This window comes from Daucus carota, chromosome 3 (genome assembly GCF_001625215.2).
Source record: "Daucus carota subsp. sativus chromosome 3, DH1 v3.0, whole genome shotgun sequence".
In the NCBI taxonomy this organism is placed as follows: Eukaryota; Viridiplantae; Streptophyta; class Magnoliopsida; order Apiales; family Apiaceae; genus Daucus; species Daucus carota.
The window spans coordinates 61,936,732-61,954,603 of NC_030383.2; the positions used below are offsets into that span (position 1 = coordinate 61,936,732).

General features: G+C 33.2%; 3 protein-coding genes across 5 annotated transcripts; 1 reads left to right on the forward strand and 2 right to left on the reverse strand.

Annotated features, from left to right (window-relative positions):
- Positions 1 to 573: 573 nt before the first annotated feature.
- LOC108211847 (probable inactive patatin-like protein 9) lies at positions 574 to 2,257 on the reverse strand. The gene is made up of 2 exons (XM_017383553.2): positions 1,189 to 2,257; positions 574 to 920 (listed from the first exon to the last, which is right to left on the reverse strand). Exons 1-2 carry the CDS (start codon positions 2,116 to 2,118, stop codon positions 699 to 701), a joined length of 1,152 nt encoding a protein of 383 aa, XP_017239042.1. The 5' UTR covers positions 2,119 to 2,257; the 3' UTR covers positions 574 to 698.
- Positions 2,258 to 4,962: 2,705 nt separating this feature from the next.
- On the reverse strand, positions 4,963 to 5,983 carry LOC108210956 (mavicyanin). The gene is made up of 2 exons (XM_017382421.2): positions 5,809 to 5,983; positions 4,963 to 5,324 (listed from the first exon to the last, which is right to left on the reverse strand). The coding sequence occupies exons 1-2, from the start codon at positions 5,981 to 5,983 to the stop codon at positions 4,963 to 4,965; spliced, it is 537 nt and encodes a 178-aa protein (XP_017237910.1).
- Positions 5,984 to 7,713: 1,730 nt separating this feature from the next.
- Positions 7,714 to 12,284, forward strand: LOC108210955 (ribosome-recycling factor, chloroplastic). 3 transcript variants are annotated; one of them, XM_017382419.2, is made up of 11 exons: positions 7,714 to 7,858; positions 8,124 to 8,274; positions 8,369 to 8,438; positions 8,576 to 8,671; positions 9,313 to 9,410; positions 9,683 to 9,794; positions 10,621 to 10,662; positions 11,309 to 11,365; positions 11,437 to 11,487; positions 11,716 to 11,772; positions 12,075 to 12,284. In XM_017382419.2, exons 1-11 carry the CDS (start codon positions 7,762 to 7,764, stop codon positions 12,090 to 12,092), a joined length of 849 nt encoding a protein of 282 aa, XP_017237908.1. In that variant the 5' UTR covers positions 7,714 to 7,761; the 3' UTR covers positions 12,093 to 12,284. The 3 variants fall into 3 exon arrangements, with proteins under 3 accessions (XP_017237908.1, XP_017237909.1, XP_063946279.1); XM_017382420.2 differs by having other exon boundaries at positions 8,124 to 8,262; XM_064090209.1 differs by lacking the exons at positions 11,309 to 11,365; positions 11,437 to 11,487; positions 11,716 to 11,772; positions 12,075 to 12,284 and adding an exon at positions 10,925 to 11,122.
- Positions 12,285 to 17,872: the final 5,588 nt, after the last annotated feature.

A 17,872-nucleotide genomic window follows, 5' to 3' on the forward strand; every position in this document is an offset into this window, starting at 1 on the left:
TTTAGGACATGGTTATGTAAGTTCAACTCCAACAATGTGCCTTATTTTCAATATATGTTTAATATTTTATTATTAAAGTCTTCCTTTCATCATTAAAACACAATATAAAGTAGAGAGAGAAAGAGGGTGGATATAAAATTTTATATTAAAATATTGGATAGGACAAGGAGAGAGGTGCCCTATTAATAGAGCTTGAAGAGATTGTCCTAGTGATATAAGGCATCACTAGGACACTCTTGGATCAACATTTTTCATCAAATGCCTTAAATTATAACTTAAGACAAGTTATAGGGCTTCTCTTGGACTTGCTCTAAACTCTCCATAACCTTACATGGAGTCACATTAAATGGGACTGGTGGAGCCTTATTTGGTTGCATCAAACATTTAAACTGAGACATGATCCAAGTACATATACTAATTTGGTACTACAAGCACACATGGGGACCCGTATTTTAAGCCTTCAATTGCATACATTGTTAGATTTCAGTCTATTAACAATTTAACATGATCATTAAACACATCTAATAGTATACTATTATTTGCCAGTAAAATTCAAAAACTGGGGAGACTGGATGCTTAAAAATAGGTCGCCATGTTATTTCTATCTATCAAACTCGATTACAGGGACAATTAAAGCAACCTGATAACTACAAATTTGAATTTTCGAAAATTTGAAACTAACGAAATGCAGGGAACTATTAACGGCCGTTAGCAAGAGGGCTGACTACGATATCTTTGCACGGACTTGGTGGTAGACTACTCCTTCCTGTAGCAACAAGGCGTTGCACAAAGTTTCCAATCCTATCTCCGTTCGTCTCGGCCAACAAACGCTTACCGCCAAATGGTAGCGATTCGACGGCTCTCTCTTTCAACACTTGCTCCGCTGTCGGCTTTTCTCCTTCACTCGCACAAGCAAATGCCTGAAAAGTGAAAACATATCATTCTCTGTTAATTCTGGTCAGAAAAGTATACAGCATTGTAAATTTATGCAGAGTATTTATAATTCAGAATGAGTATTAATTATAAATCGGACGGAACTATTTATGGAAACATTCTACTCAACTCTAATTGCTAAAAATAGATAAAATTTACTGTACACTTAGCTTACACAGTGCAACAGAATGAAATCTACTGTAGGAATTGTGTATCGACAAAAAAAATGTAAAATTAACTGAAACTGTAACGTACCTGAACTCTGACGTAATCCGAGTGATTCCAGCAAAACGCATTCCCGAGCATCTGATCAACCGTTTCCGAGACTCCATCAAGCACAATGTCAACAATCGACGATTTCACACACTCCCCGTTACGTCTCACTTTTTTCGTCACTTCATTCCATAACGGTCCATTTCCAAGCGACAGCACGAGCAAATCCTCGACGCCTGTAACCGCCGGAAAGTCGCGCTTATTGTGGAGGACATGAGTGAGCGCCGCCGCGGTGGGATTGTTCATCACCAGGCCGCCGTCGATGGCGAGGCACGAAGTTTGTTGATCAATTGAGGTCAGATTGAACGGTTTGAACAGGAACGGGGTGGCTGACGTGGCACGGCACACTTTCCAAAGCTCGAAATCGAAGCTCGGCGACTCGGTGGCGTCGGCGCGGGAGAAGACGAACGGCGCCGAGCTCTTCACGTCGAAGCAGGGGACGAGGAGAGGCTTACACGTGTCCTTCAAAGTCAACACCGTGCCGTCGTCGCGAGTCAACGCGAGCTTCAACACTCTCTCCATGCTGTTACTATCAAACCTCTTCTTCTTCCTAAAAACGCCGCCGTTTTTGAGCTTATACAGCTTCAACTGATTCTCGTTAACAAACTTCACCGCCTCCTCCGCGGAGTACATCGGCCGCCCGGCGCCGTCGTCCGCGGCGATCATCGCCGCGAACAAAGCGCCGATCCCCGTCCCCGCGATAACATCGAAAAAATCGGCGATTTTCGCGGCGGAATTCCCGGTCTTCCTCCGGATCTGATCCTCGAGATGAACCAAGCCAGCGCCGGCGACAATGCCGGTCGTCCCGCCGCCGTCGATACTCAGGACACGCGTCTTCTTCCCATCGCAGTGATACAGCCACTTCTGCTCAAGCTTCGAAAATATCTCCAGCGTCACATTACTCAACTCCATCTCTCTTCAGTTCGGTTTTTCGGTTACGGTTCGGTTTTGCTCGACTCGTAAATATGCCAGTGCTTCGCACACAAAAGCAATATCTAATTATTAAACAGTGGGATTGAAGGTGGGAGACAAGGATCCGTGTGGTCACGCTTTAGAACTGAGGAAAATAGATGTGTAGAGATACAGATGAGGGTGTAAGTATAGGTTGGCAGTGGTGGGTAGTGTGGTAGTGAGGAGAGTGTAAGTGAGGGAGGGCAGTTATTTAAATAGACGTGGGTTTGGTTTTGTCCCTTCGTGTCTCCTTCATTTGCGATGCTGAGTGTTGAGTAACTTGAGTTTGTGTAGACTTGCTTTCTTCTGGTGTACTTCAAAGTACCGTATTAACATTTATATTAATTTTATTTTCTGGATAAATTAATATTGCATGTTTATGTTACTTGCGCAGTTAAGTTAGTCAAATATTTGATTGATTAATTAAATTATACAAAATATTTTCCAATAATATTTGATATATGTTTTGATATAAAAAAAAAGGTTGGAACCGAACTCTCAAACTCTCCGCCGTAATAGGGTCGTTTGGTTCGAACAGGTGTCTCTGATAAGGTATGAGTTTTATTCATTTCAAACTATATCTGGTGTTTGGTTGAATTTTTTTTAGAGAAACTCATTCTTGAAACCCACGAGATTTTTATACTCAAGTGGGGAGCTGAGTATGAAACATGGGTATGAGGAATCAATTTTTTTCCTTAATTTTCATTACTATTTATATCATTTCATTCAAATTATTAACACAAAATGACATTAATGACTCAAAAATATATATAAGTATTAATTTTATAATATTATTAGATTAATTATAATTAAAAACACATAAATATTTTAATGCAATTATATTCATTCCACCGCTCAATCAAACACATTATATAAGAAGGGATACCTTACCCCTACCACCTTAACCTGATTCTTGATTCCAACCTCATATCCTCTCCCTAACCAAACGATACCTAAGAGTCCGTTTGGATAAATAGGATTAAGAATCATTTGGATAGATTAAAAAAAATGACTTATCAACGAGTATTTCATGTGATAACAGCAACTTAAATGGTATGTTTAGCTAATTTTATATCATTGATGACTTGTATGTTATAAAAATATAATAAAAAGTAAATTTAATAAAATATTTATTTGAATGCTTAATTTGATATTTATTAAAAAATATAATATACACATTGATGGAGAAATCGAACTCAATATAAGGGGAACATTGTTTATGAAAACAATCACATGCAAGTCAGATTTATCTTATTTCTTCAACTGTCATGAGTTTTATCTTGAACTATATTTAGATAGAATTGATCCCTCTCCTTCGATTATCATCAGTTTCATATCGAACTCGGTCTATCAAAATGTTGAGTGGTTGCCTCGTGAAGACCAAATAATACTTACCCTGTTTCGTGAAAACAGTTCAATGATAATCATGTCAGAGACAAAACTTGTATGTAAATTTATAAAACGATCGGTATTGCACAAATCAAATTATAATACTCCTTCCGTCTCATTTGATGTGACTTTATTTTCTTTTTGGGACGTTCTTAAAAAAAAATGAACCTATAATACTTAATATTTTTGAACATTTACTTTTCATTGTTACACCCACTATCTCTATTTTTTTATACTCTCTTTTCATTAAATAAACACTATTGCACCCACTAACTTACTCCACTATCACAAATCTATTATTAAATATTGATAGTTCCTACCACTTTACCCACTTTTCAACTACATTTACTATCTTTTTTTCATTCTCCGTGAAAGTCAAACCAGCTCACATAAAATGGGACGGAGGGAGTATTAGTTAGGCACAAACATCACTTGTGACACTGTAATAATTTGATAATGCCACCAAATATTTTATAAATATGTTCTCTCCTTCTCAGCAGAAAACTGTCCGATTAATTCCTAATCAATTCTTGAAAAAATATTTTATCTATTTATCAATCACATTCTGATTTGACTAAAACTTCGTGATTTATCAAATAAATTTCTGATAAATCTTGCATCAATAAGTCAATCGATTAATCTCTATTTCTGATTTTTACGATCATGCTCTATAGTATAAATTGTTAAATATCTTTAACAAGATTTGATAGGTATCTATTCCACTAAACTTCACAGCAAACATGCAGAAAGTTTGGAAGCTTTACAAGACATTGATTTTATCTCATAGGACCCTCATCTGTGACTAGCCTTGTTGGTAAGAGCCAACTAATAGTTTGTCAGCTTGTTTCAGTGCAAAAATCCTTCTCATCCTCCTGTCATCTATGCATACATACTACTCCCTTTACACATGAAATTAACCAGAAAGGGGATAAGATTGACAGTTGTTTTTTCCATTATTAATGTTCTCACCTGTTTTTTCACTTCACTGTTTACCATCTGTTATAAATGTTCCCAGCTTAAAAATGACAGTGCCGTAATATGGTACAGCTCCGTCCCACAATACAAGTTTCTTTTGTAATATGTGTGGTTTGTCCCGTCTGTGCAGTTTAGACTTGTTTCGATTTTGCTATAACGTGGAATTCAGTGTGATTTGGCCGTCTGAGCACTTTGGACTCGTCTCATGAGAACAAGATACTAAAAAGATGGGAGAGGTAATAACCGTTGAAATATAATGGAAGAGATAATAACCGTTGAAATATAAACACTTTAAAATTTTAACTAGACTGATTCTCAACAATAATACGTTAAATATTGAATTTATATAAAGATGCAACTATTGAAGGTTGAGGCCTATTCTAAAGATGTTACATAGTAAAAAGTCCCAAACAAATGTCAAATAAACTTATACCATAATTCCTAATAAGCAAAAATTGCTAAAAGTGCCAACACTATTGTATAGAAGCAACATTTGGTGTTGAGGCTTGATGAGCCGGTACCATTACCGGGAACTGGCGGTATTCGCGGTGCGGATGTTGGTGGCAGACTAGGCCCGGGAGCTGGTCCCGGAGCAACGGAGCGAGGGACCCGTATATCGACCTTCTGGCCGGCTTGGCAGTGCTGGGGGTAGCCGCAGATGTAAAAGAAGTGCGCCGGAGACTTGATGGTTATCGAGTCGTTTCCTGTGGTAAAGATGGCTATAGGATTTGTTGCATTGCATGATTTGTAGTTCTCGTAGCTTACTTGCAACACATTGTGGAATTCTTTGTTGTACTTGAAAACTACCAAAAAAAAAAAAAGCAAAATTTTAGAATCAATATTGCTTCCATTTCTGTCAAAAAAAAAATAAAAATTGCTTCCATTGTTAAAATTTTGGAATTATTATTGTTTCGATCAACAATCAACCGATTAGAACGGATATCAAAGTCGATCAAATTATCGACTAAAACGGATATCAAAATCGTCAAGGGATTAATTTCTCCCATGTTTAAAGTTAAATAACAACAAAAATTTCTCCCCATAGACTACAAGTCTACAACTAATACCAATATGTACCAAAGTTACAAAAATCGATTATAAACATGGTTATAGAAATCGCAAATCGAAAGACATTAGTCAGTTATCCAACGACTCAAGATTTATTAGAGATTTTCTCGATATATGAGAGTTTTTTAGTCAAGTTCAAATATAATCGATAAAATAAATTTTTTAAAGATTAATCGGGATTATCTCGTAAAGATTAATAGTTGCAAGTAAGAAACTTACTTATGGTATCACCAACATGAAAAGTTTTAGTTTCCGCCCAATGCTTATAATCCACATCCATAACACTTGTCCAACCAGCAGAATCGCCAACTTTATACACTTCACCTTTGATTAATGAACTTGTTAATGCTGAAAACAAGACCAATACCACCATTAATCTCATTGCAAAACCCATGATTTAAGTTTGAAAACTCTAGGTATCTTGTTGCAGAGAAGAGCTTGAGGGGAAGAAGAAGAGTGATTATGGGAGAACACACATGGATTATATTTATAGTGTTAAAATATGTGAGATGTTTTATATGGCAATGTGTAGAAACGTGAAGAAAAGTGAGGAGATTATGGAAAGAAGAGATAATCATGCATGTTAATTGCTTTTAATGATCTTTTTCCTAGTTATTATTGGATTAAGCACAATCTTTGTGTGTGTAAACGGGAATTGTTTTGGCCCTTTTTGGCTTTACGTTTCTTGACCGAAACGAAGGTGCGAGCCGCGTGAGTTATCTAATTGTTAATGAACATCGGAGATTTTTAGCTATCACGAGTCATAATTAATACATTTAGGGTAATATTATGGGGCCGTTGGGGTGAAATTAAAATAAGTGTTTTTTGCTTAAAATAAAAAAGTGTAATAGAAGCAAGTTAAGACTTATAAGTGATTAAACTGTTTGGGAAATAAGCAGAAGTCCTAAAACAAAAGTTAGTAATCCTAACTTCTTTTAAGTGCTTCTTGACTTTTTACACAAGCGGTACAAATAAATGCTTATAACTTATAAACCCAGAAGTCGACTTATAAGGTCAAACCAAACACCACCTATGTAAGTAAATTTTGTCTCAAAAATTTTCCCTGACACACCACAAGAGCTCACCTTGTTCATATTTTGAGGACGTTTGATGCTCCAGGATCTAATTCTAGACATTGGACTATAGATGATGCTTATGTGAAGGTCAACTGTGATGCTATTATTTTCATAAGTAATATAGGTTGGATTGCTCGATATGTTCGATATGTCATTGTAATACTTTTTTAAATCAAAAAATATGAATATTCTAGCGATCTGAAAACAAAACGACTATTTGTTTAGTTCATTTTTTATTTCATAATCAGATTGCAGTTGACAGTTCAGGAGTTCGTCCCGGCTGAGTTTACGCTTCGTATTAATAAAATTTGTTTGTCAAAAAATTTTAATTGATGATTTATATGTATATAAAAATTTGATTATTATCAATATAATAAAAATCAGTCAAAAAATGTCAATTATATTTAGAAAAAAAATTGAGATCTCTAATGTTTTCTTAAATTTATATCTAATCAAGACAAGCGTGAACAAATATCATGTTTCGATTTTTGACACGGAATTTCTAACCGCATTAATCCATAATAACTAGAATTATTGATGTTATTAAAAAAATTTAATATAAATATTTTGTTTATTTTATATAGGAAACATTTTAAACTTTAAATATATGCCCATAAGTTAAACCTTTTTTTGTATAGGTAATCAGTGTTCTGAAAATTTCTGATTTATTCAAAAAAAAATCAATTAATTCTTATATTTTTATTAATTTATCGACTACATTCCGATCTATATATCTTCATCTTATCAAAAAAATCAATAAATATGTACAAATCTTTTTTTTAAAAAAAAAAAAGAATCTACAAAATCTTAATCATTAGGTTTATCAATTAATTCTTTTTTTCAATTTTTTGGTTACCGTTCAGTTAATGTTATAATGGACTAATGCTAAAGTTATGTTGGGCCAAAAGCTTACCAAAATATATCGATTCTTTAGCAAAAACCACCCACCTATCGGCCCAATCTTCCACTCTCTTTTTCTTCTATTGAACCTATTGGGCCCAACTAAATTATATATATTTTTTTATCAACTATTTTAAAATTCATCTGCCAATTCTAACATAATTATACCTTCACCACACAGTCACAATCACAAACAATGGCGCTTTCAGTATCATCTTCTACTGCTGCAATTTACCAAGCAGCTTATCTCAAGCCCAGCCCACCCAAAATTCAACAATCTTTAAGACCCAAAGGTGAAATCTTTTTCTATAATCTTCCATAAAGATCAAATCTTTAAATTCTTTTTGCAAATGCTTGTACTAATTTGTGTGTATATGTTAAATTACATTCATTTTTAGCTATAATTTGATGCTATTGTTATGGTTTATGCTACTTTGATGTATGTTGAACTTGGTTATTAATGTGAAAATACAGTATACTATATGTATTTAGTGATCATTCGACGTAAGCGGAGCGAGGGAGATACCATCTGACCGTGTTTTTGTGTGTGTACTTAAGGACCCAATTGCGTGAAATGCAATTTAACATCTGGGTGTGTGAAATCTTGGGCTGCTTCGGCGAATTATGTGAAACTTCAGATGGGATGTGGAGAATTTGCTGAGAGGAGTATGGCTGTTGGTCGATTGTCGCAGAAAAGGCAAGTGAATTGGTGAGGATTTTAGTGTACTTATGATTTTGGTTGCTGCTTAAAGTATTGCGTTTGATGACTAAATTTGTTGTTGGTTTGTGTGTGTGATTTTCAGTTTAGGAAATGTAAAGTGTGCAACTTTAGAAGATATTGAAGCTGAGAAATCGTTGATTGAGAAGAATGTTGTAAGTTTGTCAGTTATGTATGTCTTGTTTTGCTGTAATAAAATTCGGTGAGGACATCCTATGGAACTGCTCACAGCTAGCAGATTATGCATTGTGCAAAATTAATGGTTATTTTCTGTTGATTTGGTACTACTTAGAAAGAAAGAATGGAAAAGACTATTGAAACTGTTCGAGCAAATTTTGGCTCTATTAGGACCGGACGATCGAATCCAGCAATGCTTGATAAAATTGAGGTATAATTTCACTTGCAACTTAGTATGTTTTTCTTTAGTTTGAAACTTTAGCAGTCAGCTATCTAGAGAAGATAACTAGTTGCAGTCAATATTTAAATCCTTCTTGCAGCTTCTTGATGTATTCCTTTTTCCGGAGCATGGTGCACAAACAAGACTATACAAAATCAATATTTCATGTTTTCATTCTAATTTCAATGTTGTTTAGAATATTTTATAAAAATAAATTTAGTTTCCTGAACTACTATACTATATATACTAACTCGTTGATTTCTGTCCAGATATTTTTCCTACTTTTACATTATGCTGTTGATAGTATATTTTTGTTGTGAGACCATCTTCCATTGTACAGTAATATGGCCTCAGATCACCTCTATTTACTACATTCAATATTTTTTATGTGAACAGCTGAGCTGAGTGTACTATAAGGTGTTCGGTTCTATTTTTTTCCATACCTTTTTTCCACCATGTGTTTGATATGTCTAGTCTTCTTTTATGGAACGCCCATAATGGATAGCTGGGACTATGGATTTAAGTGACATCTGCAATGCTTGACAAAGGGGAACTATGAAAATGTTCCTGTATTATCTTGTGGGGTCTTCGTTTCCTTATTGATGACTTATATCCTTTATCTATGCATATAGGTGGAGTACTACGGGACCTCTACAAGCTTGAAAAGCATAGCTCAAATCAGTACTCCTGACTCAAGTTCTCTTCTGGTGAATCCTTATGACAAATCTAGGTATATTCTTCGGGAAACAAAAAATTTAAGTCAAACATAAGTGGCTAAAATATCGCTGGTTTAGCATTTTACTTCGCTACAAATACAGTACTAGTTGAAAATATATTATGTAGCTGATTGTTTGACCGATGAATCAGTAAAATTCAGACTGTTGTCTGCTTTGTGTCCTAGCCATTGAAATAAATAAGTTAATGGAATTAATTAGTTGTTTCTTCTTAATTCTTCTTAAATCATCCTGGTGTCATATACACTGTCTGGGAATAAATTTTCAGCTTAAAGGCTATTGAGAAGGCGATTGTGAACTCTGATCTTGGTATAACTCCAAGCAATGACGGAAATGTGATACGCTTGTCTATTCCTCAGCTAACAGCTGATAGAAGAAAGGTATTGCTCACGTGGCAATTTCTGTATAGTTAGTTAGCCTTTTCTGAACGATGCAGAAGTGCTATCAGTCTCTGTTCTGGAATTTTTACCTTAGAGTTAGACAAAGCTATCTGTAAGTGGCTGATGCGGTGTCTGAAAATTTTCTACTCTGCCTAAAAAGTTTCTTCTCTCTCCATATCCATCTTTATGTCTCCGTGCATGATTGCATGAGTAGGCTTTATTGTTTTGACTTTAAAATGTAATAATGGGATTTAGAATAACGGAGCGTATGATTTAGGGGTAGAGATTCTTGTATTGGTACACATGTTTAGGTATCTATGTGTGTACATCTATACTAAATTATTACAGCTAAACATACAAAAGTTTGGTCGGTTGGTTTGTAGTTTGGTATGACGAGTTATAACCGTCAGATTTCGTAGTCTAAATTGATCATAACCGTTGGGTTGTATACAGAATAATGTATTTGTTTTGATGCTACTAAAATTGAAGATTTAAAAATATTAAAGAAGACCCGTGCAGCACACGGGTTAAATGCTAGTATAAGTCTTTTCATGACCTTATAAGGTATAACGTCTCACTTAAGCCCTTCGATTTCAGCATTTAAATTTGGCGCTTCTTTGCTCTGTTTTAATATAACCGCAAGCTCTTTTTTTAACTGTCTGATTTTTAAATGGATATATCTCAAGATATATTAAATAATTTCTAAGCTGTGTTGGCTTAAAATCAGGCGGCATTTCTCGGAATATGTTTCTTGTAAATGTAAGCTCACTATGCCATGGTATGAAGCTATTAACTTGATTGTGCTTTTCTTGTTTGTTTCCTGCAGGAATTAACAAAAATGGTTGCAAAACAGGCTGAGGAAGGCAAGGTATATTGTTATGTCATAGGTGTTTTAAATGCTCATAACCTAATCCAGGATATTCCCTGGCACAAAAACACAAAGAGATAATCTGAAACTTTCTTATGCGTTTTCGTGTAATATAGAAATATTTCTTGTAACAAATTGGTACATCTTTTAACTTATTAGTCAATATACGTTCTCAGTTTTTATTCTTGTGGTTACATTTGTTTGGGTGCACCGATGTTCCATTTGTGTGAATTTACTTACATTGTTTGTAGTAACTGCACAGGATTATAAATGGCAGACTGTACTGCGGGAAAAGGAATCAAAAAAATGTATATATATTGGCCATCTGGGCCAAAGTTAGATGGGGTGTAATCTATTAGTCGGACATATATGATAAACTATTGGATTTTGGTTAGGCTGGGACAGAGCATTGTATCAAGTTATTATCAACGTCTGTTAACAACAACCTTGCGCACATGCTCATTTGATATCAGCGTCTGTTAATATTAACCCTGCGCAGATGCCCATTTGATTACTCTAGGAATGTATCTTCCATCAATAAGATGTCGATCATTATTGCCCAAGTACTCATTTGATCTGGAGTTTGTTGTCAAGGTTAAGACGTTGGATATTATGAGCTCATGCTCCTGTTTGTTGGCTTGTATAGGTGGCATTAAGAAATATAAGAAGAGATGCCATTAAATCTTATGATAAACTTGAAAAGGTATGAACCTAATCAGCTTTCGCCTTTTTCCCTAGTAACCTCTCTAATGATTTTTGTAACGATACTTTCAGGAGAAAAAGCTCTCGGAAGATATTGTAAAGGACTTGGCAAGTGATTTACAGGTATCCCAACCTGATAACAATTTCCCCAGTTTCAGCTTATTCATAAAGAAACGCACTGTGCTTTAAGAAAAAGTTACATTTGCCAAATTCTTTACCTTCAGTCTTCTTTGGATTTTTAAATGTCGAGGTTTCCTGCCATTGCACTGTATATGTATATGTTTACTTCTCTACTTGACTTTTTGGTCCTTTCAATTATGTTTATCTGATGTTAAATTTGTTCCTCTCCAGAGAGTGACTGATGAATATATAAAGAAGGTTGACTCCATCTTTAAGCAGAAAGAGAAGGTATATTACTGTTCACAGAAAAGAACACTTGTGAAGTTCGAACATTCCGTATATTAAAAACATAAATTAGTCTCTTTCATTTTTTATCATTTGACCAGGGCTTTTCAGATGGCTATATATTTCTTCTTAATCCCATAGAACGGCAATGAGTGCGCCATTAATTATAATTTATAAGATATAGTGTAGGTTAACAAGTACATATTCAGCTGCTAATAAGTAATAACATAAACAGACAAAACTTCTTACAGAACTTATCTATGCTTCTTATTTTTACTCATTTTTACCTTGTCTTTTCTTTCCAGGAACTAATGACAGTTTAGAAGCATCTCTGCAGTCGTAAATTCGTGATACCTACGTGTTCTAAAACAGTCATCGAAAGCCTGAAAGGTTACTTTCCCATCAAACTGCTCACACAAATCTTCTGTTTGCAATCACTTGGCCTCTTGATTCGCAAGTTTTTGTAAGAATGTATATTAAACAGGAAAAAAAAAACTTTTAATTTTTTATTCTCATCGACCTTTTATAGCATCTTATCGAAGATGGTCTATGAGCAGGGACGGATCTAGTAAGAGGCAATGGCACACTTGTCCCCCTAAAATTTTTTTTGACATGTTTTCACAATTCTAAATCTTACAAAACTGTAAAAAAAAATATATGCATTTTTCGAATATGTGCTTTGTATCGTCCTAAGAAAATAATCCTAGATCCGCTCTCCTCTGTTTATGGCCAGGAATGGATCTAATAGTTGGGGGAAAACCAAGCACAACCATTCTCATGAGGCTTAACGGGCCTTTCTAGGCCCAGGACCAAATATTTGCCCATAGATTATGCTAATATTTATTAAATAAGAATAATTTAATTAGTTCTAAGCATGGACACTAATTACTTGATAAACCAAAGCATCTTGTTAAGCTTCTAGGGTTATATACTCGCTTAATGATACTCATATGCGTCCAAATTAAAGACAAACCCTGCACTACAGTAGTAAACAACAATCTAATTGACTTGGTGTAATAATGTTTAATATTTGCTACAACAGTCGATCACATGAAAAATATGATAATCTTGTACACATGAGATTGATTAAAATTGAGGGGAATTGACGCGGTATTCTCGTAATTAATACTTTATTATTGGCCATTAGGTAATTTTTAATTTCGGGTTATTGTATAATACAGTTGGAATGTAATAAAAATATTGTGCCAAGTGCTAATGCAGTATTGCATGCTGCTGGAGACCAGGAAACTCGCGACAGAGCATGTGTCAACTCGAAATAGAGTATAATATGAATGATTAAATAATGAGCGTGGTTAGATAATTCAAGTCATGTGTTTATCTTCTATTGTTTCGGGACATCGAGGTTCAACTCTTGTCCAGTTCGGGAAGTATGGAGAATAGAGAATAGGATACTCATGATAGAGCATGTGTCAACTCGGAATAGGGTATAATATGGATGATCAAATAATGAGCGGGATGAGATAACTCATGAAATTATCTTACTTAGTCACGGAATATCCTTGGTTCGATTCTTGTTCGGCCCGGAAAGTATTAATGCAGATAATAGAAGTAAGTCTAACTTTATTGATAAAGAATTCTATAAAATGACAAAAAGAAAAAAAAAACATGTCTAGTTTGGGTTTCTCTAATTTTAATTGTTAAACTCGTACATGATTTTTTGTTAGAAAAACTAAATTTGAAATTAATGTCTCGAATCTAAGAAATAAGCTTTTGAGGGAGTTGGGTATGAAATATATGTTTCGGGAATCATTTATTTTTCTTATATCTCCATAGATATGATATATGAAATTTTTTATATAAAATCCGACTAATGACTTAGAATATATGAAAAGATATTAATTTAATTAATATTCTCAATTGATTAAAATAATAATTAATAATATTTTCAATCAAACATGTTCATATCATTCCACTATTCGATAGAACATAATATCAACGTAACATATTTTTAGGATACACAAGTCAAATTATTTTCATGAAGAGTAGTGTTACATACACGAAACTAAGTACATAATTTCAGGTTCTAAGAAACTAGTTTTTTTTTCTATTTATTGCTGTACATTAATATTTTCCTTTTTAGTGCACAATTTACGCAGCAGCACTAGTAGGATATTGAGCAATTTGATTTTATATACGCAGGCTTTTTATATATATAATTATATGTAAAGTGTACACTAATGTATTAGAGACAAGAATAACCTCATAGAATATACCCAAGCCAATTGTCAACTTATTCCCAAAATAATCTCTAGAATTTATTAGTATTGATCATTTGTTTGGACTTAACTTGTTGCAAGCTCTTGGCTTATGTATTATGTTTGTAATTTAGCATACAAGAATAACTTCGATAAGAAGAAGCATCTAAAGCTAAATGGTTAGCTTATTATTAAACTTTTTATGGAATATATGCGTGCTTGATGATACTCATGTGCCTCCAAGTTATGACAAATTCCATGTTGTATGAGTTCTTATTAGCAATTTGCATATAAAAAGTGTTAACGGTGACTTCGTCTTATATGCTCCTAATCCAATTATATATTTCTTGTATTAAGATATGTTCATAATCCAATCAGAATTTCATGTGTTAAGATATGTGCTGGATGTTGAGCTAGGAGTTAATTAACTATTTGGCTAATGCGCAAGTAGTTAAGAATTTGAAGTTGTGTTCTCTATGACAAAAACTATAAATGAAACGATCAAAATTAAAAATATTTCATCCTAGTGAAACAAAAGTAAAGATTTCCATAACAGAGGCGAGCGAAATTGTAGCATTCTAATTTCTAAATCGATTCTCGTAAATCGTAATAATGACGAGCAAAATGGTAGCCATCTAAATCGTGAAAAGAGGATTGTAAGAGACCAATACAACTATCGTGGTGTGACAACAGTCCAGTAGCCAAAGACAAATATTGCATCTTGGATTATAAAAATTTCATAATCAAAAGCATCACTAACTTACGTTTTGATCTGAATAGCATGGGATACATGAAATCCTGTGAATCAGTGAGAACCATCTTAGAAGATTGAATATTTATGAGTGATCAATAACAAAGTAGTATCGTCTGGGATACTACTGGGAAAGGTGCCTTAATTTTTTTTTTGTTATAAGAAAAAGTTAGAATATCGGCACATCTTTAAAAAATAAAAATAATGATCATTTGTACATTATATAACTATAGCATGATCTGTTTTTAAAACGATAAGTTATACTTATAATTTAATCAATTTATTTATTAACGGTTGATTAAATATAACTTTCATAACCGATCACTGTAACGATCGATCATAGCCCCTAAAAAAAACATGGAATGGGGTTCATCTTCCATATGTTATAATACTTGTGCCCAAGAACTTAAAAAAGTGAGAGTGTCAATATCATGAGCTACAAATGTTTCGTGTACAAGCACATCGGCAGAGTGTCTGTAAATCAGCGGGCACATTCTAAACTTAATTATTACTTTCGAGACTGCAGCGGTTATTTTTATTCAAAAAGTACGGCGAAAGCATGCAAACACAAGCAATTATATAATTAAATGTGTAGGAAACGGTTGCCAAAGTTATTAAAAAAATCTCGAAAGTGTTGAGAACTATTATGATATGATGGTTAATCATTGTAGATCATGTTTTTAAGTAAATAATCTTGTTTTGCAGTGGTTAGGCACGAGGCAGGGTGGGCAAATAAAGCGGCTAGGGGCCATTGCCAATTCGTGAAACATTAATTAATATACTCTAATTTCATATATGTTCTGAATCGCAAACAATAAATCGAATTATATGCAGGTTCTTGTCCGAGATGTATACCTGGTCGCTAGACATCAGAGTTATATGTCCATTTTTTTTCATTAGATATAACTTGCCTCATGTGGTCATTATAAATGAAAAACTATAGAGAAAAAGGAATTTTTTGAAAATATCAAATTAAAATTTTCATTTTCAAAAATAAGATAAAATCATATATGCAAATATGTGTACCTGGAAAATAACTACTTTCTAATCAGCAACCTCATATAAAAATTTGATTATAATTTTAGAAACAAATTTAAAAATATGGATGTATTCTAAAATTTCTTAAGATTTTAATTTCTTGTTTCTTCCAAAAACCAATGTTCACTATTTCTTTTAAAGTTAAATTATTAAAAGTACAACACATACTTAACAGTACATCACAATCCGACAAAACTAATATTCATCATTTTAATAACATTTTATATTTTTATGATAGAACAAGTTAATATTATAATTGCATCAAAGAAGTTAATATTATAATTGTTAATAATTATAATAATTCTTTTCTATATATATATTAGATAGGTAGATAATTACATGTAACTTATCCTTATTTCATTTATCAAAATCCATGTCATAAATTACAATGATTATAAGGTGGATGAGGGCAAAATTTCCAGTCGCACAACTCACAAGTAACAATACTATCCTAGCTTGAATGAAAACTTTGATGGTCAACTCGATTTTTGCTTATATTGTTTTTCATTACGACATAAAACTAATTATGAAAATATTAATAGAAACATGCTGTCTTGGCCACTTTAATCTTCAAAATGCATGTGTGTTTATCCAATATCTAATACATCCATAATATACATCCACAAATGTGTACCTAAAAACTAGAATCTACAGTTATAAAAACTAGCTATAAACATTTTAATTATTATAGTTACACTGTCAAAACTATTTTTTGCTTTCTAATCTTTTGGATTAAGTGCCTCGTACACATGTTTATAAACCTAGAAAAGATAATCATTGATTAAGTACGGCCGTCTCAACTCTCACAATTGTCATGCGTTTTTGTGCTGCATAGTATAAAAAAACAAACCAGAAGTGCTTAGATTTGTTTGATTTTTATTCTAACACATCCCAAGTCCAACCTAGGATGAATAGTTATGTGGTTTAATATGGTTTTATCATAAATGACATGAGGGTAAAACCAGAGTACGGAACTAGAAGAGAAAGTTGTTCATATAATGCATGTCTTATGTACAAGGTTCTAACTGTGGAGGCAAGCTTCTGCTAGGGTAGCTGTAATAGAAAAAAATATTACCAGAACCTGAATTATTTATATTTTCTAGGTTAAATTGAGTAAGAGTTTTTTATTCTATGAGTTTTTGAGTATGAGATGAGATTTGAAAATTTTAAAATATAATATATTAATAGCATTCTTTCTACTAACTTATAATATCTAAATAGATGTGTCTCATTCAATTGTATATGTTACTTTTAGTACGATTTTTAAGACTTTTTTAAAATATAATTATTTTTTCTAAATAAAAGTTTGATGTTAAACTTTAATTCAAAACAAAATAAAAAAAATTAAAATAATATTATGAAACTATACTTTACAAAAATCTCGAAATGTGTGCAAACGTATATAACCTCTGCTGTTAAGTTCTCCGGTGAGTTAAATTCAGTAGTAAACTTAATGAATTTTTTTTTATAGTCAATATTACATATAATATGATATTTATAATCTATTCAACTGGAAAAAAATTGGAAGATAAAGGCTTTCAAATGATCTTGTTCACACTCTAAATTTGTCTTCTCACTAAAGTAGATTTAATTTATATTAAAATAATATTTACAGAGAACCATAGATAATCATAGAACCCTCACCTCTAGTATTCGTTAGGGTTCTGCAGCAGAATTGCACATGTAAATAGTATTCGTTAGAGTTCTGCAGCAGAATTGCACATGTAAAAAATGTCAATATCTATGTATTAATATATTTTAAAATTATTTTTGAACCCATACACTGATGAAAAAAACATGTTTTTAGATTTAGATCTTAAAAATCTATTGTGATTCTATGGTTGACCGGTTCTCTTCTGAGCGTGATCCTATTTATATAATATTATTATATTAAACGACAAAATATCAGCTCATTCACGCCTATGCTGACCTCTGCAAGTTGAAATTTATGCAAAATTTAATTTTGTCGACTTCTTATCTGTGATTCCTGCAGAGTTACGACTTGATAACTCCTGCGAGACCTAATGTCCTCCATAACTTGACCAACTTTATCTGAAGGTCTGATGCGTAATAAGACTTATTATATATTATTAAATTA